We start from the raw sequence: 26,356 nt of genomic DNA on the forward strand, positions 1-26,356 counted from the left end.
AAAGACCCTAGCTGCCAGCAGGAGAGGTTGTCATGGGCAATTAATTCACGGTGGCAGTGAGAAGAGCAAACGTGGAGCAGTTTTATTGTGGCTGAATTTAAAGCAATGATTTGTTTTCATTCCTTCTGTTCCCTCCTTGCCCTAACTGAACCTTTTCATCTTTTCTCTATACATTAAACACTGGAACAGGCTTCCCAGAATGTGTGGATGTGGAACTGAGTGACACAGTTTAGTGGTGACCTGGCAGTGCTTGGTAATCTTGGAGGTGTTTTCCAACGTGTTAAGTCTGTGATTATGTGTATCTGAATCAACATCCCTGGAGGGGTTTTAGAGGCAGAGCTGTGGTGCTGTGTGATGTGGAATCACAGACTGTTAGGACCAGCCTTGGCAGAGTTAGAAACTGTTTGGACTCGATGATCTTGAAGTTCTTCTCCAACCAAAATGATGCTGTGACTCTGGCTGCAAGTTCGTAGGAGACCTCGGTTAACCCAGGTTGCATGTCCTGAAGACTGCTGTGGACCATTGCTGTGGGTGAATTGGCAGGGTTTTGTAAAACCTGTGCTTTCTGTAATTTATCCTTCTGTTCAGGAGAGTGTGAGGGAATCACATTCTGTGTCCTGAGGGGCTGCTGCAGTCGGTGTGTGCAGAGCTGCAGGGGCTCCCCTGCCAAAGCTATTTCAGGGCACTGGGAAAGCAGCCAGCCACTGACGAGTCCAGTCCCAGCTTCTGCTAGACTAGTCCTGCTGCAGGACCTGCACAGCAGAGAAGGTCCCTGAAGGCCTGTGCACAGCCTGGGTGTGCAGGAGGAGAGCTCAGTAGCTTCTGCTGCAGTGCCCTTTTGGATGGGCATGCTGCAGGAGACAGCAGCAGCAGGTGAAGAACAGGCTTTGGGTTCCCATGGCAAACTGGGGGCTCCCTTCACAGAAGACGGGTTTGCTGCTCTGTGTCATCTGGGTGCTCTGAGGTGCAGCCCAAGTGGTCCTTCAGCTTTTCTTCCATAAGGTGAGCAGATGCTTCAAGAGTGTTCACCAGAAGGAGAGCTGCTGCCAGATCAGGGTTTGTTTCCAAGAGGCTGTGGCCAAGGTGTTGGCTGAGGATGTTCCCATGTTGAGATCCTCTGGAAAGCAGGCAGCGTGCAGAGCCTGGCCTGTGCTGGGGAGCTGTCAGTGCTCCTCTAGCAGTTAAATGTCACAGAGCCCTCACATCTGTGCTCCTGCTGCTGCCCTTGGTGTCCCTCCTTCCTGAGAGCTTCTGGTGTGAGACTGCTGCTTGTTAGAGCAGAGCTGGCATGAGGGAGGGCACTTGGTATTTGCCAGGAGGCAGGTGCAGCAGTTACGGAATGAAGTATAAGCATTTTCTGGCTGTTCGGGGTCTTTTTGACTCACCCTCATTTTTTTTCATCTTTTGAGGCTCAGAATTGCCAGGGTAGGTGAGAGGGAAGAGAAGGAGCCTCTTGCAGGTAGATTGTAACATCAAAGTTGTGTGTTTAGTTATGCCATTATGATACTGCCTGTGTGGGGTACAGATGGCATCACCCTGGATCTAGTAAAGAGTGCAGTGCTGTTTGGTGGGCTCCTGGACAGAGTTAATCTTCCCTGGCTCTTGTTGCAACAGTGCCCAGCTCTCAGAGGTGCTCGTGTTTCACCCTCCTGCTTCCAGAAGCTGCATATCTGTGTTTGGATGGGTTTAGGCATTTGGGTTTCCATTGGACAATTCTCAGCACAGCTGAGGAGGTCTGTTGTTTTTTTTTTTTTAATTCAGAAATAAACTTTCACTGGATGATGTTCTCCACAGAGATGAGTCCTGCTCCCACAGTTCCCATGGCCGTGTGTCTCATCCCTGGCATTAATACAGAAATGCACCCAGTTGCCCTCATGGCATTCTGGGCTGTGGCAAAGACTGGTGCCTGGAGCTGGGAGTGACTCTGGGAAGTTCTTTCACGTTCCAGAAGGAATCTGCTCAGCAAAAAGAAATGTAAATTTAGGGAAAATCTCCAATTTCCTATTCTATGCAAAGCTTTGATTTTTTGCTGATTCAGGCAGCAGGGCTGACATTGGAGCTTCTCATTCCATCTGAAATAATCAGGTTTTACTTTGTGACAGTCTTTCATTTCTCACAGCACTATCTCCTGAAACAGTCCACTTTGTATGTATGAATCTGTTTTTCTCCAGATAACACAGAAAGTAAAACTATTAGGGGCAGGCTCCCATCTATTGCTTTCTGGAGTGCACAGAGAAATGCCCATTCGAGGGCTTTGCTGAGGATTTTTTGCTCCCCTTTCCAAAAAAAAAAAAAAAAAAAGAGGCAAACGGAGGAAGAAGATGACACCTCTGTGGTCTGCACTGGCTGTGCCAGGATCCAGCCACAAAATGCCAGAGCACACAGCTGGTGTTTATGAAGCTGTCACTGAAACCCCAGGTGCTGCAGGAGCCCCACACAAAGCCCATGCTGGTGCCTGGAAGCAGCTTATGGAGCCACCAGGTCTGCCAGCTGTCCCCTTGGCTCTCAGGTTTGAGGCACAGCAGCTCTGTCTCACCTACAGGGTGGGGGGTGCTGCAGGGGGTGTTTCTGAAGAGGAGGAGGCAGCTGCTCAGATGTCCTGGAGAGCTTCACTGCAGAGTGGACCACTGCTGGCTGTGCCCAGGTGAAGTGGCAACTGGTGGAGCACACAGGTTTGGCAGGGATGCCAGCAGGATTTGAATCTCTCCTTCCAAAGAGATGCTGTGGTGCTATAACACTGCTGTTACACTGCTCCAAATGGGCAATGCTGGTCTTCTACTCAGGGCTGCCCTGATGGGCCTTGTCCTCTCCCTCCTCTGTGTGGGAATCCACCACACACTCCCCAAGAGTGGCAGAACATGTGAGGTTCTGACCAACACCATCCATCCTGGCAGCAGTGGGGGCTGATGTGTCCCCGTCCCTTCCTTCTCACAGCTCCTCTGCTGCACAGCTGCTCCTGGGGGAGGCTTGAGTATAGAGGATGTCCATCTGCTGCTTATCACCTGAGGGCAAGAAGCCCCTTTTGATGAGACCTTGCCCTGTAGCCTAGACCAACCCTGGTGCCATGTCTCCTGCCATCATTTCATCTTAGAGGCTGCTGGTTCTGTATCACCTCCTGCTTTCCCCACTGATGTTATTTTGGTCCATTTGCTGAAGTGCAGACTCAGGGCCAGGGTCACCAGCTGCGGAAGCTGGCAGTGGTCATCTGTATACTGAAATGCCAAAGTGGTGAGCAGCAGTGCAGGCAGTCTAGGAATGCTTTGGTGGTGTGGTGAAGCCTGGAGATCAGCTGCTGATTTAACAACCTGATTGCAGGAGGCAGGAGCCAGCTAGACCAGGACCAGTAGTGCTGATGCCTCTGCAGATGAGGCTTCAGTGAGGGCACCTGCACAGATAATAACTTTGCTAGGAGATTGTTGTTCTAAAGAACAAAACCAGGCCTTCCTGGGGAGCTCTGGTGATGCACCCAGTTTACCTTTAATCCCTGGCAAGGTTTGCCCTGTGCCATGATTCACCCCACCAGAAGCAGTGAGATGAGAGTTACACCATGGTGCTTTGGACAAACACCACTAAATTAAAGAGTTCCTGTCTGGCTTTGGAGGAAGTCTTTCCTGATCCTCAGCTGAAAGGGTCGTGGATGTCACTGGAACGGTTGTGGATGTAGCTGCAGAGATTTGAGGGGCAGAGTTGTGAAAGAAGGAAAAATGTTGTTGAGCTGTGGCATGGGGAGCACTGTGATGGCAGCAGTTGTGCTGTCATGCTAAAGAAAATGTCAGCAGGTAAATTTGCCATACTTGATGTTTTTGTGGGTCCCACCTGCTCTGCTTGCTACCCCAGTGCAATCTCTGCTGATGCTGGGGTCAGGCACAAGGACCAGAGCTCACTGGAGCTCTCAAGGTGTGTTTTGTGTGTGCACTGCCAGCAGTTGTTCTGTCTTCTGGTCACTGTCACTATTTCAAGTTGATTTTTCTGTAAAAAGATCTCTGATCATCCCTCATGCTCTGCAGAAGACCTTCCCGTTTGCCTTTAGATTCTGCAGTGGAGACATCTCCTGGTCTGAGGCACCTCCTGCCCTTGCCCTGGGTGACAGCCACACACCCATGACCACCTGCGGCTTGGGCAGAGGCTCCTGCAGCCAGGCTGCCTTCTGCCCTGCGGTGGGCACAGCTGTGTTCCCGCTCTCCCTGTGGCCTATCCTGGCACTTAGGGTGCTGGTGGTGCTGGTGTCCTCTGCTGAGGCTGGTCACTGGTGGTGGGAGCTCCTCTCGGAGCCTCTCGGATGCTGCCCAGGGCTGCCGGTCAGTGTCAGGCTCAGAGGCTGTGTTACGCTGGATGCTGGAAGTGTGGCGCAGGAGAACTGTTTGTGCTGTTTGACAGAGATGCTTTCCTGTTCACAGGGCAGATCTCCTGTGTGTGCCTCAGGAATCGCTCACCTCCGAGGTGGCACAGGGCTCAGGTTCTCTCTGGCCACCCTTCTTGCCCTCCCCGTTGCCATCACCTGTGGCCTTTGGAGTTGGCTTGAATGGCTGAAGCTGGGATACTTCACCAGATCCTTCTGCAGGAAGCAGCCTAGCACTGGCCTCCCAAGCATTCCCGGTGCCTCTCCTGGAGATGCAGCCTCCAGCCGCAGAGGTAGCAAGTGGCAGTCCCCCCTCTCCCCAGTGTCATGGCCTTGCCTGCCGGTGCCCGCAGGTGCCTCCTCAAATCCTTGTTCGCAGGGGCTGTTCCTCTGGGAGCAGGCCTCTTGTGCAGCTATCTGCTGAGCTCTGTACCTACTGAATTAGTCAAAGACCCAGCTAAAACCATTTTTTAATTTCCCCCCCTCCCCACCCCTCCCCCAGGGTTGCTTTTGTTATGTATTGGGTCACTAATCCTTGTGTTGAGCAGTATCAGACATCACCTTTCTTGGGGGCACTTAGTCCACTCTTCCGCTTTCTTTGTCAAAGGGCTCCCTTAATAGGAGAAGTCAACAGGGAGGACAAAGGGGATTGAAAGTTGTATTTAATGGGGGTCAGCGAGGTGGTGTTCGGAGTGACGGGCCCACAGGCAGGCTCTCCTTTTATGCTTCCCGACGCAGATGGTCCCAGAGCATTCAGCTAAGTGAAGAGAAAGCTGCCCGGTGAAAGCCATTGTAGGGCAGCATCGTTACAGTTGAGAAGGGTTGCCAGGGGTAACTGGAGAGTATCACCAGCATCCTGTGATCACTAGGCTGTGCCATTGAAAGCCCCAGACCCGCAGCGCCGCGGCTCCCTGGGCATCCACACGCCCCTGCGTCAGCAGCCCCCTCCCAGCCTCCCTCTTGAAAATTTAATGTCATTATTTTGACTTTCGGGCACAGAAACGGGGAGGGGGGGGAGGGTCATTTGCATTTCTTAATTCTGGAGTTGCCAACTCCTGCACGAGGTCCAGCACTTGCTGCAGAACATATTGCTTGGCTTCCCTGGGGAAGGGTCTCATCATACTGAACTTATTAAGATAACAACACTGTGTTTACAGAAACTTCATCTTTTTAGCATTGCTCTGGGTGCAGCAGTGACTGAATTTAAACAGAAGAGTAAGGGCTGAGGAAGGGAGGTTCCATCATTCAGCACAAATAGAGCCTGCAGGCATCCTTTGGAAGCTGTGCCCACAACAAGTCCGGGGGGACTGCTGCAGTACCTTCTCTGGCACCTCACAGCAGGTGAACTGTGTTTGACAAAATAGCTGAGTGCTGCTTCTCTGTCTAATCAGGAGCCCCACTGGGTGGTTTTGTTGGCGCCTCAGATGCCCAACACTGTAACCCTGCCACAGCTCTCCTCTCAAACACCTCTGGAAGGTGCTAAACTACCTGTGAGGAGGGGGTCAGCAGAGCAAACCAGCTGGGAACCAGCAGCCATCTATCCCTGTATGCCAGCAGCAGTTGGGACTGTGAAGATTCATCCCTGGGTGCCACCTGCCCTGGGCTGGAGCTGCATTCCACTGGCATGGCCAGGAGGGTGAAGGTGCTCCTCAGGCTGTGCTGCAGCCTGATGATCTGGAGAGTTTGGAAGGGGTGGCACAGCCAAACCTGGCACCAGGCACACAGCTAACTGTGCCACCCAGCAGTGCCCACATGCCCAGGGCATCATCTGCTGGTGAGTGGTGTAGGTGCTGTGGCTCCTCTGCTCTGACAGAGAAATAGCAGGGGCAAGAGCAGGAGGTGCCAGTCCTGGCTGTGGTCAATCCTGGTGAGACCATGGTCTGCATGATGGAGCCAGGTAGTGCCACCATGCTGGTGTTGTGCCATATTGGTTGTGCAGGGAGTCCTTGTGCGGGTCACTGTGGGACTCGAAACTAGGTGGACTTTAACACAGGTCTTCATAAGGCAGCTGAGCCTTGACTGAAGAATTGCCCATCTGGGGGATGTCTGCCCATTTTCACCAGTGCCAGCTATCAGCTTCTGCTCCCCACCTGTTTGTGCACTGCTGCAGGACACTGAGACATCCCTTGGACATCAGCACTGGTGGTGGCACCTTGGTGAGCTTCATGGGTTCTCTGTGCTGTTTGAGTTTGGTGTGGTGGCAAGAGGTGGTGCTGTGGGTAACACAAACAAATGGCAGAGCCTGTGTGCCACTTGGTGTGGTGAGCAGCCCTGGCAGCTACAGGGTAGTCTCCATGGCAATGGGACAGTGAGGAAGTGCAGACTGGAGGCAGGTGCATGCTTCAGAGAGCAAGGCAGCAGAGGCTGGCCCAGAGCGGGTTTGTCACTGTGTGCCTGCAGGAGGGGCAGGCCACTGGTGCAGACCCTCTCAGGCTGGCAGTGGGCTGCTGCCCACTCATTCTCTTAGGTTTGGGTGGTGCTGCTGAGGGACACAGCCTGCTCTGTACTCATGCTGGCTTTCCCCTTTCACACTGTGCTCCCCTGTTCAAAGGGTCCTGCTGGTTAGCAGACTGCAGAAGATCTGTCCCCTCGCTCCCCGCTGTTAGAAGAGTAGCAGCAAGGTGGTGACAGTTCTCCTGCTCTGCCTCTCAGCTGATGGTGTCATATGGGCACAGCAGTGCCCAGAGCACATGCAAAACCGGTGCCTTTTGGGCAGAGTCTTCACTTATGCTTCAAAATCAACAGTTTTGGGGGCAGTGCAGTGGGTGCAGAATTTGTGTCTGGGGTATGCCATGTCTCCAGAATGGCTGCCTTTTGAGACCAGGGGCAGGTGGCATCCTGCATCTCCTTATTGCTGCTTTAGAGAGCCTGAAATATAACCACTGGAGGCTGCTCTTGGCAGAGGTCCTGGCTGCTGCCCAGAGAGGGGAAGATTCTGGTTGTATCCTGCCTTAAGCTTGAGGGCAGGTTTAGAATGGAGATGAAGGAGGAATTCTTGAGTCTGAGGGTGGGCAGACACTGGCACAGGTTGCCTAGGGAGGCTGGAGGTGTTCAAGGCCAGGCTGGATGAGGCCTTGATCAACCAGGGCTGGGAAGTTGAAGATCATCTAGTTCTAAGCCCCGGGCATGGGCTTACTCATGGAACTAGATGATCTTCAAGGTCCCTTCCAACCCGACTCATTCCATGAGTGCCTTGAGCAACTTGGGCTGGTGGGAAGTGCATGGGGTTGGAACTGGATGATCTTGAAGGTCCCCCCCCATCCCACCCCATTCTGTGGTCCTCCCCCTGGCAGAGCCCTGCTGAGGAGGAGTGTGTATGGGAAGTGTTGTCTGTCCCTAACATAGGCCTGGACTCTGTCCTAAGCCACACACCCTTGGCATCATAGTCAAACCTCACAAGGGTTCAGGATCACCAGGGCTTGGCCATGGCAGAGTTGTCCTCACTGTGCGTGGGGCTGTGTCACACCCTTGTGTCAGGGCACTGCTGGTCAGGAGGTGCTGAACTGCAGCTGCTCAGCCCTGCAGCCCTGTGCAGGCTCTCACTGCACCTTCTGCAGCCATGGCTGCTTCAAGCGTTGGGTGAAGGCATCCCCATCCGGTACCAAGCCCAACAGTGCTGCTTCTGATGGCACACAGTCTGGTAGACCCACACCAGCTTAAACCTGCACAGGGTGGGTGGTGGTCCACGGTGGAGACACAGACTTTGAAAAGGCTCTGCAAGCACCAGGATGGGCACTATGCCCTGCATGCTGCTGCTCTCCATGAGCAGTGATGGCCAAAGCAAGGAGGGCACACATGGGCTGTGCTTTGTCTCCTCTGCATTCTGCTTAGTCTTTTCTGAAGCTGCCATCCCTGTTCACCCCTCCCATCTCCTCAGCACTGTTAGAAATGGGGCTGACCCTCTGTGCTGTGCCCTGCTGCAGGGCTGGCAGCACCTGAAGTGATTATTTCACTGTTTGTCTCATCTTCCTCTGTACCTGCTTCTGGTGGGAGCTGGCCATAGCATCTGTGCCATCTGCTGTGAAAGGAGCCAGGAGCTGTCACCCCACTCAGGGAGGTGGGTTGGTTGCACACTCTGAGGTGCTGACGATGGTCTTCAGTGGCAGGACTGGCTGGGATTTGCCAGTGCTGCTCGGTAGAAGCTGGGTCCAGACTGGCACCACTGGCTCAGGCATCACTCACCCATGTCCAGCCAAAGAGACAGCCTCAGGCAGACATCTCAGGAGTGACTGCCCTGAACTGCAGGGTGGGAGGGATACTCAGCTGCCACAGCAGAGCCATACACTACCTACCACGGAGGTCAGTGCCAGGGGCTCTTACCTGAGGCGGCAGGCCAGGCTGCTGAGGCCGTTCAGGCTCTGTCAGAGTGACTGGAACCACAGCCCTGGAAGAGTTTTAGCTTTCTCGGGCCAGTGCTGCTGTCTCAGTGCTGCACCTGGAATCCACAGGAAGCTACTGAGCCACATTCAGTGTTTGAAGAGGGACACTGTTACAAATGGCATTGAAAAGCCACGGGCGTGGCGCTTCCTGCAGGAGCACCGAGCAAGAGGCGAGCTGCAGTGTGTAAACTCGGTCGAGAGGAGAGGAGCGCCTGCCAGTGCCAGCGAGCAGTGCCACCAAATATCTCCAAGTGCTCTTTAAAAAGTGCTTCTCTGCACCTCAGCTGCTCAGTCCCTCTCCTGTCTGGTGCACGTACAGCAAAGTGAGTCAATTCTGAGTTGCTTCAGCTCAGAATCTGGTTGTTTATCCATCGCAGAGCTGTGAGCTGTGAACTCTCCTTGGCCCCACGTGTCACCGTGTGGCATCCAGCATGTTGGCACGGACTGTGAACGTCCCTAAGCAGCACCCACCAAGGATACTGTGTTGCTGGACCCTCTGGGCAGCTCTTCCTTGGTCTGATGTTTGTTCGCTCTCAGGTGCTTCTCCAAATAGACAACTTCAGTTTATTTCAGTGATTTTGTTTCAGAGCAAGGCTTGTGAGTGTGAGTGGGGACAGACTGCAGTGCAGCCCGTGGAGCAGTGGCCGTGTCCAGCACTGACTGCTTATGTCAGTCCCTCTGTGGGCAGGGAGCTGAGCATAGGCTGCAGTGTCTGTACCTAAAGACCTTGCTGAAGAACCTGAATGCAGTGGCCTGGGAGAAGGCTGTGGTCATGCAGAGATGTGCTGTGTCTGGTTGGAGTGAAAGGGCTGTTCCTGTTACTGTGGTGTCTGATTAGGAAGAAGGAGAAAAGAGAGAAGACAACTCCAAACAAAACAACACAATGGAAGAAAGCAGGGCCAGAGGCCAGCACTCCAAGTGCACATGAAGACCTCCTCAGTGCCATACTGGGCACACCTGACCCAGTAGGGAAGTGCCAGCTGCAGTCACACTGCATCCTCCTGCAGAGCCAGAGGGCTACAGCCTGGCTCTGAGGGGAGAGATGAAGTTCTGCCCTGAGTGAGTGTCCCTGCTCCCTGAGCTGGGAGGGCTTGGGGGAAACACAGGACCAGGGCTTTACGTTCACTGCAGGCTTCTGAGGAGGAAGGGGACTTCTCCCTGCTGCACTGGTGACTCGGTGAGCACCAGTGACAGCCACTGGTGTGGTGGTCTGCAGCCTGGTGTGAGCACACAGCCCTCTGGGAGATGCCCCCCAGCAGGTGTGTCTTTATCAGTGTCACAGCAGATACTGATGCATGCCAGTGTACAGCTGACTGTGTCACCACATCCCTTTCCATGTCTCCTTTCTCCTGGAAAGGTGAGTCTGAAGGAGATGCAGCAGGGAGGGGCACTGCAGTGGCCAGGTCACTGCACTCCTTATCCCTGGCAGATGGGGACCTTTTCTCAGACTTGGTGATCTATGCTAAATCCATCAGGCAACACTAATTTCTGTTCCTGCATTGCAGAAGTATTCACAAAATCACAGAACCATGGAATGGTTTGGACTGGAAAAGCCCTCTGAGATCATCCAGTGTACCTACCAACCCCACACCACCACTGCCACTAAACCATGGCCCCAAGGGCCATGGCCACATGTTTCTGGAACACCTCCAGGGATGGGGACTCCACCACCTCCCTGGACAGCCTGGTCCAATCCCTGACCACTCTTGCAGCACAGAAATTGGTCCTTATGGCCCACCTCAGCCTCCCCTGGCACAATTTCAGGCCATTTCCTCTCCTTCTATTACCTGAGAATAGACAGAAGAGCACAACCCCACCTAGCTGCAGCCTCCAGTACAAATAATTTTCAGTATCCTCCTGCATGTTGCCTGTTCCACCTTTGCTGTAACCCTCAGAAAGCTCAAACAGAGGGTCTGGGGATATATCCAACAGGGTCTCACCAATTCCAGGGCTCTTCAGCTTTAAATCAGCCTTTAGCTCTGCTCTAAGTCATGGATGTCCTGCATTCCACTTGGGTCAGGCTTGGTGGGACTCCTCCTCTGGAGGTCAGGACTGTGGGAATGCTTCCCTGGCATTCTATTCTTGTACTCAGCTGTGAGTGCTTCCCTGACATCCTGTTCTGGTGCACACCTGTGAGTGTTTCCCTGGCATTCTGCTCTGCTGCCCAGCTGTGAATGCTTCCCTGGCATTCTGCTCTACTGCCCACCTGTGACTTCTTCCCTGGCACCCTGTTCTGGTGCCCACCTGTAAATGCTTCCCTGGCATTCTGCTCTGCTACCCAGCTGTGAGTGCTTCCCTGGCATTCTGCTCTGCTGGGCACCTCTGAGTGCTTCCCTGACATCCTGTTCATTGCCAGACCTCTCTCCACCATCTTCAGTAAGTCATGGCAGACAGGAGAGGTGCCTGGGGACTGCAGGAGGGCAAATGTCACTCCAATCTTCAGAAAGGGTAAGAAGGAGGACCCAAGTAACTATACACTGGTCAGCCTCACCTCCATCCCTGGAAAGGTGATGGAGAAACTTATCTTTGGCACTGTCCTTAGGCATATCAACGACAAGAGGGTCATTAGGAGCAGCCAATCTGGTCTTACCAAGGGGAAGTCGTGTTTGACCAACCTGATAGCCTTTTATGAGGACATAACCAGGTGGGTAGATGATGTGGTTTATCTTGATTTCAGTAAGGCATTTGAGGCTCTTCCACAGCATCCTCACAGCTAAACGGAGGCAGTGTGGTCTGGGTGATTGATTGGTGAGGTGAGTGGTAACTGGTTGAAGGGAAGAAGTCAGAGAGCTGTGGTCAGTGGGATGGAGTCCAGTTGGAGGCCTGTGACTTGTGGAGTCCCACAGGGGTCAGTACTGGGATCAGTTCTGTTCAATATATTCATTAGCAACCTGAGGGCACAAAGTGCACTGTCAGCAAGTTTGCTGATGACACCAAGCTGGGCAGAGTGGCTGCCACACCAGAAGGCTGTGCTGCCATTCAGTGAGACTTGGACAGGCTGGAGTGTTGGGCAGGGAGAAATTGAATGGAATTCAACAAGGGAAGTGCAGAGTCTTGCACCTGGGAAAGAACAGCCCCAGAGATCAGTATAGGTTGGGGACTGACCTGTTGGAGAGCAGTGAAGTGGAAAAGGATCTGGAGCTCCTAGTTGATGGGAGCTTGACCATGAGCCAACAGTGTGCTCTGGGTGGCCAAGAAGGCCAATATCATTCTGGGGTGTATCAGAAGGGCTGTTATTTGTAGGTTGAGGGAGGTTCTCCTGCCCCTCTACTCTACTCTGCCCTGGCGAGGCTGCATCTGGAGTACTGTGTCCAGTTCCGGGCCACTCAGTTCAAGAGGGACATAGAACTGCTTGAGAGAGTCCAGCACAGAGCCTCAGAGATGATAAAGTGAATGGAACATCTCTGTTAGGAGGAGAGACTCAGGAGCTGAGACTCTTCAGCTTGGAGAAGAGACTGAGAGGTGACCTCATCGATGTTTATGAATATGCACAGGGTGAATGCCAGGGTGGAGCCAGGCTCTGCTTGGTGATGCCTGATGACAGGACAAGGGGCAATAGGTGGAAGTTGAGGCATAGGAAGTTTCATGTAATGATGAGGAGGAATTTTTTCACTGTGAGAGTGACAGAACACTGGAACAGGCTGCCCAGGGGGGTTGTGGAGTCTCTTCTCTGGAGATATTCAAAACAGCCTGGCTGTGTTCCTGTGTGTTCTGCTCTAGGTGATCCTGCTCTGGCAGGGGGGTTGGACTGGATAATCTTTCGAGGTCACTTCCAGCCCCTGGCATTCTGTGATTCTGCTGCCCAGCTGTGAGTGTGCCCCTGGCATTCTGTTCTGCTGCCCACCAGGTAGGAGCTTAGTGTTCCCTGTAGAGGGCATAGGCTTTGCTGGCAGCCTTGGCAGCAGGGCTTTTTATTGCCAGCTGTATCTCCAGAGGAACTGAGGGTCTTCTGCTGCCCATCTGTGAAGTTACCAGGTGAAGTGCAGTGTTTAGCTGCGGCCGTGGCCTGAGCCTGGCTGCAGGTACAGTCCATGACCTGTTAAAGGGCAGCAGAGTGCCACACTGGAGAGTTGAAGCAACCACATCTGGTGGTGGTTGTGCCTCGCTCTGCAGAGACAGCTCTGCCACCCTAGGGGCTGGTGTGCTGAGACCACCTTTGGGTCTGCCTCATCCCAGACACCCTGTGGTACTTCCTTCTCTGTCGCAAGAGCTGTTCTTCTCCCACATCAGCATGTAGGAACCTGGTCTGACCTTGAGGGTGGGAAGGAACCTCCCAGGGCAAGCAGTGGGTTCCCCTGTAGTTTGAAGACTCAGCTTGGCAGGATGCTGAGCCAGCTCAGCTGAACTCCACCATCACCTAGAGAGGTTGGACCAAGTCATCCTTGGGTGATGCTGGTGAACCTGGCATTGACTCTGTGAAGAAATGGTGACGAGTGGGATGCTTTAGCTTGCCCTCTCCAAATGGGCCAGGTTACCAGCATGGAAGAGAGCTGCACCACAATCTTAGCCCACAGTCAGCATCTGGTGATCAGCCTGTGTTGAAATGTGATTTTTACTTATTTCTGGATTCAGTACTTTTGGAATTTCAGGGTGAAGGAAGAGGCAAGTAAGAGCCCCAGCTGAGCTTTGCAAGTGTCAGATCTTCATCTGCCTCAGTGTTCTCCAAGATCAGGGTTTCAGCCCCACTGTTCACCCTGATGGCAGCCTCCAGAGAGCCTGTTGGTTTCCTAGGGCGTTGGTGGCTCACTGGCTTAGGTTTGAAACCTGATTTGAAACACCAGTGCGTTGTTTCCATGGAGCTTTACATCTCGATTCCTGTCCCTTGAGGGAGGAGGCGTAATGTTGGCACTTCCCTTCCACAGTTCCTCCAGGCATGGCGCCTTTGCTGGGTCAGGCACCACAGGCCTCAGCAGAAAAAGGCTCCATGAGCTTGGCTCCCTCTTTCACAGTTATTTCCCTCATCCTGTACTGGAGCAGAAAGGTGCAAAGTGTTACCAAAATAAATCCCCAAGATCCAGCTGCGGACTTACTGTGAAGCAAAGATCCTCTCCAGGCCCTGGTGTCAGCCATGGGATGAGCAGTGTGAAGGGACCTGTGGGCGCCAGCACCATGTGTGTGCCCTGCTCAGGATTCTGGGCTCTGGTAGCTGCAGTGCACACCACCCTGCAAGGGCTGGTGAGGACGTGAAGATTCTGTGTGGTTGTGCAGCTGCCCCTGGCTTCCTTCACGCCCTTCTTGGCTGAGGTGTGCTGTTGCCACTGGCAATCTACTAACTGTAACCAACCCTTCAGTACAGAAACAGTCTCAGTGATACTGAAGTCACTGCTGCAGGATCAGTTGTGGCATCCTGTTGATCCCATAAGAAATTCCAGAGGATCATCACTTCCACTGGAGCTAAACCTTCTAGTCTCCTGTGCCAGCACCTTGACCAAGCTGTACCAGCTGGGAGTGCCCGGGGAGGTGGGGTGGAGGCTGGCAGCAGCACTGCTGGCTCCCAGGGTATTGTCAGATGAAGTGGTAGCTGCTATTCCTGGTTTGGAATTATCCAAAAGTCCTCCAAAGAGGGCTTCTGTGAATAGCTTGGAACAGTCTGAGGCCATTTGGGGCAATAATCAGTTTTGAAATTCCTCCTTTTTGTGGCTGTGCTTTTTTATTTCATCCCCATCTGCATCTTTAGTGTTTGTTATTTGTGTCCTCACTGAGGATCACTGCAGTCTAAAAGGTACTAAAGGCAACTTAATCAGATAGCCAAAAAGACTTTTTTCTTTCAAAGCAATTATTTTTTCTTTCCTTCCCCCCCCCCCCCCCCCCCACCTCCTTTCATCTAGGAAATAGCCAAAAAGTGAATTCTTGGTGCACCCAGTGAGAATATTAGATTTGTGTTGGGTCTTTCTGTCTCAAAATTAGAAACCACAGCATAGACAATGGAGTTTATAAATCAGATATTAAACCTCATTCTCTGGTGGGAATGAAACGTTCATGTTTGCCTCCTTTTCTCTCCTTAACTTTGACTGCTGTGAACTCCAGGAAGAATAACCCTGCAGCTTCTCTCTCTCTCTCTCTCTCTCTCTCTCTCTCTCTCTCTCTCTCTCTCTCTCTCTCTCTCTCTCTTTTTTTTTCCCTTGTTTTTTAATCTATTCATTTTATACTTTTCAGACAGATTTTTCCCCGGGGTGAAACAAAGGTTAACTGAAATTTCCTCTGTTGTGTACCTGAACGAATCAGCAGTTTGAGAAGGAAATCCCATTGATGGGCAGAGAGAGTGACAGGCTCTATTTAAAGAATTCCCCCGACTGTGTGGTAGACCAACCATGCCATGAATTTAACTGTTCCTGTGGTCCCCATACTTGTACCCACCAAAAGGAGAGAAAAACCTACTTTGTTCTGCAAATGTTTCGCTAAGCTTTGAAAATCATGAGCCAGAGAGGCTGCTGAATTGCCACGACGGGCAGCGGCCAGGGCTGAAGGCAGCAGCACTCTGGCAGGGACAGAGAACAGACAATTGTGCAGCCTGAATAATGGGGGAGGCACAGCCACGGCTCTGTGCTGGACGCGCCTGAACCGCGGCTCTGTGCTCAACGTGCCTGAACTGCAGCTCGGTGCCTGCACTGCAGCGCTGTGCTCGACGTGCTTGTACCGTGGCCGTGTGTCTGCACCGCAGCCCTCTGCCTGCACCGTAGCTCTCTGCTCGACGTGCCTGCACCGCGGTCCTTGGCATCCTAGGCTGCACAAATGCATTGCTTTGCTGCACTGCACCTGGCGCACCTCAGCCTTCTGCAGTCAGCAGCATGTGCAGCAGAGAGGGGAGCAAAGGGCCTTCGCCTGAAGGAGGTGGAGGATCTGTTGTTGGAGAATGTGCCTGATGGTTCGGCTGCACAGAGAAGAGCTGCAGGGCTGAACTCCTGCACCGGTCACAAGAGGCAGGACACCTGGGTGTTTGTATGTCTTGCTGTCTGCTTTCAGCAGCCAGAGCAGACATCTCTGCCTGGCTCTTCACTGCTGCCTGCTAAACTTCATGACCTGCCAGCCTGCTGGAGAGGGGCAGCCCTGCCGCGGGCCTCAGCCTGGCGTGCTGCTGGGACCGAGAGGAACCAGCCTGCAGCCCCTCAGCTGTCAGTCTTGTCTGGCAGCGTCAGCTGAAGCTTCTCCCATGAGCAATGGCTGCTTAACTTTGCTTAAAGTCACTTTAATAGCTCATGGGTTGGGTTTTTCCACTTCTGAAGGACTCTTCAAAAGTGTGGGGGTTTTCCACCTTGAAACCCTCACATGCCTCTAGCTGCTGCCACCTTTGGTGCAGCTGAGTTCTTGCACTGAATGCACTTCAGAGGGGGCCGAGTTCTGCTGTGTGCTCACCGCCGTGGTTCTAGTTTGTGATGCCTCTCCAAAGCATCGTGCGGAATCAGGGAATGGTTGCTGAGTGTCGCAGGTGCATCTGCACTGACATAAGTATGCATTTACCTGTAACCTGTGCAAGGTGATGGGCATAGAGACAGCAGGAGGAGAGGCAGGCAAGTCTTCTGACCCTGAGGAAACATCTCAGAACTCCTCTCTCTTGGAAACACCTCCACGAGTGGGCATTCAGCCACCTCCCTGGGCAGCCTGTGCCAGGCTTTGGGAAATCTTTCAGAGAAGAAATTCTAATGTCCAACCTGACCTTTCCCTAGGACAACCTGAGGCCATTTCCTCTCTTCCTATTACTTGTTCCTAGGGAGAAGAGGCCAATACCCACATAGCTCCAGTCCTCATCTTTTGTGGTGAGAGGTGTGCTACCTGGTAAAGAAAGAAACCTGTAGTGGAAGGAATGTAGGATGCCTTCTCCTCCAAAACCTGCATCTGGCACTTATCCAGGTTCCAGAGACATACACAGAGGGTGAGCAGCAGGAGCACACCACACATGAGCCCTGCTGTGACAGGTGGTGTTACAGTGAAGCTGGGATCCTGTGCCCCAAACACAGCAGATCTGAATGTTTGCAGTGCCACACTGTGAAATTCTCTCAGGGCTGGACCATTTCTAGGGATTTAAGGCTTACCATTTAAAATGTTCACTGCTGCAGGAGCAGCTGGAGCTGTGTCCCAATGTGTCTGCAGCAGCAGAGGTCTGGCTGTGGAATGCAGCCAGGGCTCTGTTCCATAATTGCTGTATTAATGAGCAGTCAGAATCCGGATTTTGAAGCCCACGTTTGAAATGTGTTTGCCCTTTAGGCTGGGTGCTGTGCCAGCACAGTGTGAAGCAGCCAATGCCACTGGGTGGCCGGAGAAGGAGCTCTGGGAGTGCTGTCCAGCAAGGAACAAGGGGACACTGCTGGCAGCCTGGGTGGCTTTGCTCACAGCCATATCCCTGTCCACAAACCTCTGCAGGGCAGCTCCAGCCTGCAGGGAGCACAGGGAGGTGTCTTCTGCAGGGAGCCGAGCCAGGAGGTGACTTTGAGGGGATGAGAACCTGTGGCCGGTGGTGCCCCGTCTGGCTGCGTGGGTAGGTCTGAGCGGTTTGCTGCTTGCGGTGGGTCAGGGTTTGTTCCCTGTAAAGGGGCTGTACCCCCGGGCAGTGTCAGGTGCTGCTCCTCATCCTCCTTTCCCTGCCTCCGTCTGGAGTGCAGGAGGGGAGGCTGCAGTGCACCAAGCAGAGCTCCTGAACCTGCCTTCAGCTCGGTGCTGCTGGGAAGTTTACATTTCCATGCTGGTGGACATGTGTGAATCTCAATGATCTCAAAACGTTCCTTTAAATAAAAGCAAGGCTGCTGCCTGCCACTCATCCTGTGCTTGGGGGCACAGGACAGCCAAGGTGCAGCCCTCTGTACAGGAAGGGCCTGGCACAGAGCTGCTGTTTTCATCTAAACCCTGTCTGTTTTGTATCCTTTTCTGTCCCTCCTCTCCTGTCCTGCAGCTTGACACAACACCCTTTTTTCAGAGGAGCAGCACAAGTTTATCTGGCCAAGGCCCTTCTGGTTTTTTTTTTTTTTTTTCAGCTGAGTAATGAAATTAATCTTCAAGATGAGATTACTTTTAACATAGCAAGATGAGAAAGCAGGAGTAGGAACATGCTGATGATGTGCGAAGATTTTGTTGATGCACTGTGGAAACACACAAGGCCCTGACAGGGATGAGTTTTGTGTGCAGCTTCTGCACAGAAGATGAGGGAAGTTTTGGGAGAGATCGAGTGATTCTGAAGAGCATGAAGAAAGCAGTGGTAGCCCTGTTCCTGCAGACAGGAACCCCCACCCTCAGTGCCAGTGTCCAGCTGCAGGAGTGCTGTGCTGCCACACTGAGCTGGCTTGGCCTTGGCAAATGTCACTGGTGGGGTTCCTTGCACCAGCCTCTGCTCAATATGGAAACTGTGAGGAATTAGCAGATGTGCTTCATGCCTGTGCTTGGCCCCAGAGCACCCCTTCAGTCCCAGGAGGGGTCTGGGACTGCTGGTTAGGGTTGTGGGGTGAAAGTGCATCATCCCTGGACATCCTAAGGAGATGACCAATGCAGGGCTGTGAGCTAAGCTGTGGGTGCTGCAGAGCAGGGAGAGCATGGCACAAAGGAGCCATCAAAACGCCATGATGGCATCGCCACTGCAGGATAAGCAGAGGGGCAGCAGCACAGGGTGGCAGGGGGGTGCCCAGCGAACCAGCTCCAAGGAGTCCATGGGCAGCCCCAGACTGGAGGTACCTGCTGGACAGGTTCTGTCATCCAGATAGCCTCGACCCAGGGGGACTGGATGTGTTTGGGCGATTTATTTCATGATTTAGTGCCAGGCGAAATGCTGTGGCCAAGGAGAAAAGTGGCTGCGGTTTTGCAGCCTCTCTGTAAAGGCTTCAGGCTGACTGCAGGAGCAGAGCTCCTCCTGCACACCTCTGTCGGCAGCCTCTGCTCTGCAACCCACCTGCCATGGTGCAGCTGGTTCTGGTGAAGCTGGACGTTGCTGAAATGTTTGATGCAGCACTGGAGCCCTTTCGTTTGCTGTCTAGTTGGAGCAGGTCTGGTTTCCAGCATCAGAAGTGTCTGAATCATTGTATCACAGTTTCCACCACCCTGCCACCGGTGCAGCAGGGGATTTTGGCAGTGAAGAAAAGAAACTCCTTGGTTTGTACTCAGGAGGGATGCGCTGATGATTAGCAGGAGTTAACTTGCTGTTAATTCTGTTATGTGCCCTGCCAGCCCTCTCTCTGCCTGTGCCTTCTGTGGAACAGGGCACTGGCAGTGCTGGTGGCTGTGAATTACAAACACCTTTTGCTTCCATGAATGAATTTCCTTAACAGGTTTCCAAGTGGCAAACAACTCACTCAGATATGTCACAGTATTTACTTACTTTGCATGGCTGGACACTAAAAGGCCTTACTTTCCCATGGTCATCATCACAACTGGCATCCCCTACAGAGAGCTGACACTGTGCTTTCTCTTCTCTCTGCTCTGCTGGGACCAGAGAGCCTGGGTGAAACAGTGTCCAGAGGTGTGGATGTGACACCCCCTCTCCTAGTAGTGGCACCCCCTCTTCTAGTACTGGCTTGTCCTGAATGATGCTGAGGTGGAGGACCAGTTGGGTGCTCTGGCTGTGCACCATGGCTTGAGCATGACCAATAGGCTGTTTGTGAAGGTCTGTGGGGGTTGTTGGCATTGCTGGCACTGGTGAGTGCTGGAAATAAAACACCCCAGAGTGCTCTCCAGAGCAGGACAGGTGGTACTGGCCACACCTTTCAGGTGCAGAACAGCAGCAAGCAGGTGTCGTGCGCATGTGACCTACCTGTGTCCAGGAGCTGCACACTTCAGCTGAAATCACTGACTTCTGGTAACGAGGGGCTGGCATTACATTGTGGGTGGCATAAGCTTCCTTTCTAGCTGTCTGCCTCCTCTTGACAAAGAGCAGGGCAATCCCAGTCATCTGGGTAGTGTTTGGCAGCTATGGTGTGATTTGTGTGCTCAGAGTGGGCACTGGCTGTGAGTGTTGGCAGGGATCTCTGCAGGCACAGAACGTCAGCTTGTGCACAGCTCGTGATGGTCACTGTGAAGGTGCAGGGCAGGCGGGCACCTCTTTGGGCACAGGGGTGAATGAGGGGTGAAGAGGAGGCTGTGGTCTTGCATCTGTCTGTACAGCAACAGCAGCAAGCAGCACTCAAGTGCAGCACTTTTAAGCTGCTGTACCTGCATCCCTCTTCTTTAGCTGCTTGCCTCTTGTTTCCCTTCTCTGCTCTCCCAGAGCTGTGTCACTCTGATTTCCTGCACCTTGCCCAGCCCTGTTTGGAAAGTCTCAGCTCACAGCCTTGGCTGCTGTGGTTGTGTGTAAAGCCATTTTGGCAGGCAGCAGTGCAGAAGACACAGATTCTGCAAATTCACGAGGAGGAAAAGTGCGTTTTTGTTGTCTGTTAAGCTCTTGTTCCCTGTGTTCCTGCTCTGCAAGGTCTGCACCGGAGCTGGGCATGCTGTGAGGGCAGGCAGGGGTGGCTGGAGCAGCAGTTGTGGAGCCCCTGTTTCTGGGGACGTGAAATCTTGACTGAACTGGGGCAGCAGGGGCAGGACGAGAGGGTGGTGCCCGAGGAAGTCCACCTATGGCTGGACACCTTCAGAGGTGAATCAAGTCTGGTGCCAGCTGGGCTGTAGTTTCCTTTTCTGAAGGTGGCACAGTGTTGCCTCTAAGCCTTGTCAGGTTCAGAGTCTGTTACCAGCAATCACAATGCTGAGTGTGCAGTAGTAAAATGTTTGTGCAAATCCATTACAGTTTTATTTCCTTTCTGCTTTCCAGGAGCACCTGATGTGGACTGGTCCATCTCTACTAAAGACTTGGAGGTAACTTTGTCAAATCATCCTGTAATTGTTTACTTTGACCTTTACTGAGCAGGGCAAGACAACTGGGGTGGAAAACTCCACCACTTTTTAAAAACTCTGCTCTGCCAGGCAGCTGAGGGGAAGACTTACAGCTCTGCCTGCACAGGAGGCATGTATGAGGTCAGTGGGAGGGAGAGTCTTGTTTCCAGCCTCTTTTTTTTTCCGTTTCCCCTCCTTTTTAAGACCTTCTTTACAATTGCAAATTGCAGATTTGGTCTGGACTTGTCCAGCATTGTCCCAGAAGTTCCCTCAGTGTGTGGAAAGGAAATGTGTAGCCTGTTGTGTTTGTACCCTGGGAAGTATTCCAGCTCCTCCTGGAAGGGCTCAGGGGTTAAAAGTGTCCTGATGAGTCCAGGGAGAGCAAAACCTCACAAATGCCTTTTTAAACATCTGGAGAGAGTGTCCTGAGGTGGGGGTTCGGACTAGAGCAGACTTCTCCATGCTGCAGGTTCCTCTGAAATCAAACTGTCCAGCTCAGCCAGGGGTGGACAGGGGTGGACAGGGGTAGGCTGTGCCTACAGGAGGTTGGATTTCCAGCTGAACATTGCCATGATTCCACTTCTAACAAACACTGAACCACCAAGATGAACAGAAGGCTGGAGACCCTCACTATGGGGACAGGCTGGGATAGTTTGGGCTGTTGAGCCTGGAGAAGAGAAGGCTCTAGGGAGACCTTAGCACAGTCTTCTAGTATCTGAAGGGGCTCCAGGAGAGCTGGGGAGGGACTTTGGATAAGGGCTGGAAGTGCCAGGGCAAGGGACAGTGGCTTTCAGCTGGGAGAGGGGAGATTGAGACTGGAGAGGAGGACGAAACTGTTGAGAGTGAGGGTAAGGAGACGCTGGCACAGGTTGCCCAGAGAGGCTGTGGATGTCCCCTTCCTGGAGGTGTTTCAAGGCCAGGCTGGATGAGGCCATGAGCAATCTGGGCTGGTGGGAGGTGTCCCTGTCCACGGCAGGGACCAGATATGGATGATCTCTCAGGTGCCTCCCGACCCAAGAGCCCCTGGGCAGACACCTTTCTCTGCTTGTCTCCCCAGGCACAGATCTCCAACTTCGGGGCCATGCGGCGCAGCGCTGCTCGGTACTACACAGCCGACAAGAACGTCACCTGCAGGAACTGTGCCAGGCAGGGCCACCTGTCCAAGAACTGTCCTGTCCCAAAGGTGAGTGCCACACCTGCAGTGTCTGTAGGTGCAGCTGCTTTTTCTCACACCACTCTGTGCTAGTCAGTTATTTCATTGGAAGGTTCTCCTTTGCACAAAGGATGTGGAACTGTTGCAGTAAGTCCAGATAAAGGGCATCAGGATGAGCTGCCTGGGAGAAGCTTCCTCAGCTGAGCACTGTGTCTCTGGTAAAGAGGTCCCTTTTCACAGTGAGAGTCCCCAGCAGCCTGCTCACTGTGCAGTGTTGTGTGGCACAGCCCTCGGGCCAGCTCATATGTTGTCACAGGCTGGTTGCCAGGTTCCTCTGTCCTTCATCTTTTAAGGAAAGTAGCCCAGGAGGTGTTCAAGCAGGGTGCCTGACACTTCTGCAGGGAGTGAGACACCTTCTGTTCAATGGTTGGTTTTACTGCATTCACCGGGCAAGGAACAAGGGCACCAAGCATAGAAGAAGTGCTTCTGGTGTAGGGTCCCAGTAGAGAAGGAGCAGGGAGTCTGCTGAGATACAGCCTGGAGTTTTACCCCTCCTGCAGTCTTCCCTCGCTTGGATTCCTTGGTGCAGTTCCTAGAAAGCAGCAGGCATTTGTTTGGGATAGCTTCTTCTTAGTCTCCTTTTCTGGTTGTTCTGGGGTTTTATTATCTCCTAAAACATCATCACTGAGCTCCTTCCTTTCTCTGTTTCTCCACAGAAGGTTCCCCCATGCTGCCTGTGTGCCAGAAGAGGTCACCTCCAGCACAACTGCCCAGCCCGTTTCTGCCAGAACTGCTTCTTGCCTGGCCACTGCTTCAGGGACTGCCTGGAGAAGCCCTTCTGGAACAAGCTCTGCAATCGCTGCCAGATGCGGGGGCATTATGCTGATGTGAGTACAGCCCAGAGAGCTGGGCCTGGCACAGCACCTCCTGCCTGTGATAGAGGCTCATACAGTCACAGGCTGCCTTTGGCTGCAAGGGACCTTCTACAGTTCCAACCCCTGCCACGGGCAGGGACACTTCCCACCAGCCCAGGTTGCTCAAGGCTTCATCCAGCCTGGCACTGAACACCTCTAGGGAGGGGACATCTGCAGCCTCTCTGGGCAACCTGTTCCAGTGTCTCCCCACAGAATCACAGAATGTTAGGGGTTGGAAGGGACCTGTGGAGATTGAGTCCAACCCCCCAAGCAGAGCAGGGTCACCCAGGGCAGGTCACACAGGAACACATCCAGGTCAATCTTGGAAGTGTCCAAAGAAGACTCTACAGCCTCTCAGGGCAGCCTGCTCTGGGCAGCCTGCTCCAGGGCTCCAGCAGCCTCACAATAAAGAAGTTGCATCTTGCATTAAGGTGGAACCTCGTGGGTTCCAGCTTGTGCCTTTTGTTCCTTATCAGTGAGGCACCACTGAAAAGAGCCTGATACCTTCATCCTGACAGCCACTCCTCAGATATTTATAGGCATTGATCAGGTCCCCCCTCAGCCTTCTCTTCTCCAGGCTAAACAGCCCCAGGGCTCTCAGTCTTTGTTCACAGCAGAGATGTTCCAGTCCCTTCATCATATTCACAGCCCCTCTTGGACTCTATCCAGCAGATCCCTGTCTCTCTTGAACTGGGGAGCCCAGAACTGGACACAATATTGCAGATGTGGTCTCAGCAGGGCAGAGGGGGAGGAGAACTTCCCTAGACCTGCCTTACTGTCAAAAATTTCTTCCTCATCTCCAGTCTCAATCTCCCTTCTCCCAGCTGAAAGCCACTGTCCTTCATCCTGGCATTCCCAGACCTTGTCCAGAGTCTCTCCCCAGCTCTCCCGGAGCTCCTTCAGGTACTGGAAGGTTGTTCCAAGGTCTCCCTGCAGCCTTCTATTCCCCAGGCTCAACAACCCACACTCTCCCAGCCTATCCCCACAGTGGGGAGTTTCCAGCTCTCTGATCACCTTCATGGCCTCCTCTGGACCCTCTGCAGCAGCTCCAGGTCCTTCTTGTGCTGGGGCCCCAGAACTGGAGGCAGTGCTGCAGGTGGGCTCAGATCAGAGGGGCAGAACTCCCTCCCTGTGCTGCTGCTCTCCCTGCTCTGGCTGCAGCCAGCACACAGCTGCCTGCTGGGCTGCCAGTGACCACTGCTGGCTCCTGGGGAGTTTATCACCACCTGACACCCTCAAGGCCTTCTCCTCCAGGCTGCTCTCCAGACACTCCTCACCCAGCCTGGATCTGTGCTTGGGACTGCCCTGACCCACCAGCAGGAACCTTGCCTGTGGCCTTGTTGAACTTCATGAGACTGACCTGGTGTCACCTGCAGCCTGTCCAAGTCCTTCTGGGGACCTGGAGAGTTTCTCTGAAGGCTCAGATGTGACTGTAACATGAGTACAGGCTCCCCACATCTCATAAATACCAGGCAGCAGGCTGTCAGTGTCCCTGCTTTACCTTTCCTATGGCTTTGCAGTATAGCAGTGGTTATGCTCTAAAGCTGGAGGAGAAGGAAGCTGTTTGAAAGGCTTTTAGTTTGATATTATCTACTGAAATATAACACAGATTAAGCTAAAATCTGATTAAACATTTGTAACTTCTTAAAAACCCTTTTATGATTTAGGATGTAAGGAAATGGCCTGAAAACGTGCCAGGAGGGGTTGAGGTTGGCCATGAAGAACAGTTTCTATGTTGCAAGAGTGGTCAGAGGCTGTAACAGTCTGCACAGGGAGGTTCTGGAGTCCCCATCCCTGGATGTGCTCCATAACCATGTGGCCATGGCACATGACACATGTGGCTCCATAACCTGGGGCCAAGGTTTAGTGGCCAAGGTGGTGTTGGCTTGGTGACCTTGGAGGGCTGTTCCAACCTAAACCATTCTGTGGTTCTCTGATGTTATTATGGCTTTACACATCCCAGAGGTTCCATCCTGCCCCTCAGACTGAAACTCTTTATACTGTTTTTGTCACTCAAACACAAACAGGTAGGGGTAGAAGGCAATGCACACCTGCTGCACTGCCTACCTAATGGCACAATTTCAGTGCCTGCAGACCAGTTCCTTTGACCTGAACACTGGGGTTTTGAAAGTCAGAAGTATCTGAGTCTCTTTCTAAACGTGTTCCCCCTGCCTTTGCTTCTCCTGTTTGGTCCTGAGCAGACCTTCCCCTTCCCTGCATGCAGAAGTTTTATCTCAACAACTCTTCTGCCTGATGCAGCTGATGTTCTGTGGCCTCTGCCATGCTTTCAACCCTGTGTCGCAGAGTCGTGGAGTAGCTGAGTTTCAAGAGAGAGCTGAGCCTGTAGCTCCCCTCACATGACCCCTGAGCTCATCTCCAGGCAGGGGGAGAGGAGCTGTGTCCTGTCTTGTCTGTGTTGTCTGGCCTGCTGCTGCTGAAGGTGTCCCAGTGCTGCAGCAGGTGTGAGGAGTCAGGGCAGGAAATCCCAGCGTCTGCATCAGGCTCACCACCGACAGTGATACGTGGGGCATGCAAATGGTGCTCAGCACCCTTGAGAGGTCACCATCTCCCTTGGTATTTGACCGTTAGCAACCTAAATCTGGCCTTCCTCTTCCAGCTGCACCTTCGCTGAGCACCAGTGCTCTAAACAGCACTGACAGCTTATTTCTGCACCCCCTTTCTGCTGAGCAGTCAGAGCTGTCTGTCATATGAAGCGTCCTTTCTGTGTCTCCTCAACACCTCTTCTGTCTTGCACATCTTATGGAGCCAGTTCTCATGGGATTCACTTTCTGTAAAGGACTGTGAGTCCTCATCACCCCCAGTGAAAACCCCACCTGCACTGTGTAGATGGAGTATCCCTGCACCTGTTCCTTCTGCTCAGGTGGTGCACCTGAGATCACAAAGAGTTGCCTCTGAAACCGCCAGGCAGCTCTCTTGTGCTCCTGCACTACAGGCAGGAGGTGACTGCTACAGGGTGACAGCAGGATCTCATCTGCCCTGTGCCTGGTGGCACTGCTGAGTAAAGAGAGGAGGCTGTGAGGACACATGGCAGGGTCAGAGAAAGCAAGTTAGGGAAAGCAAGGAAGTCTCCTCTGATAACCTGATACAGGCCAGTGAAGAAAACAGGAAGTGTGCTGAACTCTGGCAGATTAAAAGTGAAAGTGCAGAACTGAGGCTGAAAAAAGGGGCACTTTGTAAAGGAATCAAAACCAGCCCTAAATATTCTTCATATCAGCAAGAAACCTGTAAGATCAGGAGATCTTGGCCTGAAGGAATGCTCAGTCAGGACAAGGCTGTTGCTAAGCACCTGAATAGCAGCAGTGCTGACAGTGAAAGAAACCAGGAACATTCCCACTGCAAGGCCCTGCTCTGTGGGGGCAATCATCAGAAAACTCTTGAAGATGCAGAGCACATCAGGGTTACCATTACCCTGAGCAGTAACCTATTACCAGAGCTGACCAGTGATTGCCCAGGAGCTGTGGAGAGGCTGGGAGGTAACAGCTTTGTGCCTGGTCAGGAGCTGACACTTGTGTTGGTCCTGAGGAGAGCTATGCAACCAGACCTGCCAGCTGGGCATGCACCAGAAGCTGCCCTGGCAGTGGCCTGCTGGGGTGGGCCTCTGGATGTGATGCACATGAGGGGGTCCAAGACTGCTTCTGTAAAGGAAATCTCACATCTCAGAAGGCTCTAGAGCTTCTCACAGGAGAAGGTCAACAAGCACATGTGTAGACATGTCCTGGCTGGCACAGTCTGCAACTTCCAAAGGGCTTTCGATAAAGCTGTT

General features: G+C 53.0%; 1 protein-coding gene across 1 annotated transcript in view; it reads left to right on the plus strand.

The window, feature by feature from the left end:
* ZCCHC7 (zinc finger CCHC-type containing 7) overlaps positions 1-26,356 on the plus strand; it is a 110,644-nt gene that overhangs the window by 53,485 nt on the left and 30,803 nt on the right. Inside the window, exons 5-7 of the mRNA XM_064140288.1 lie at positions 20,444-20,487; positions 21,563-21,688; positions 22,375-22,545. Of these exons, the coding sequence (XP_063996358.1) occupies positions 20,444-20,487; positions 21,563-21,688; positions 22,375-22,545 (341 nt within the window). The remainder of the gene's footprint in view (positions 1-20,443; positions 20,488-21,562; positions 21,689-22,374; positions 22,546-26,356) is intronic.

Source organism: Pogoniulus pusillus, chromosome Z (genome assembly GCF_015220805.1).
Source record: "Pogoniulus pusillus isolate bPogPus1 chromosome Z, bPogPus1.pri, whole genome shotgun sequence".
NCBI classification, from domain to species: Eukaryota; Metazoa; Chordata; class Aves; order Piciformes; family Lybiidae; genus Pogoniulus; species Pogoniulus pusillus.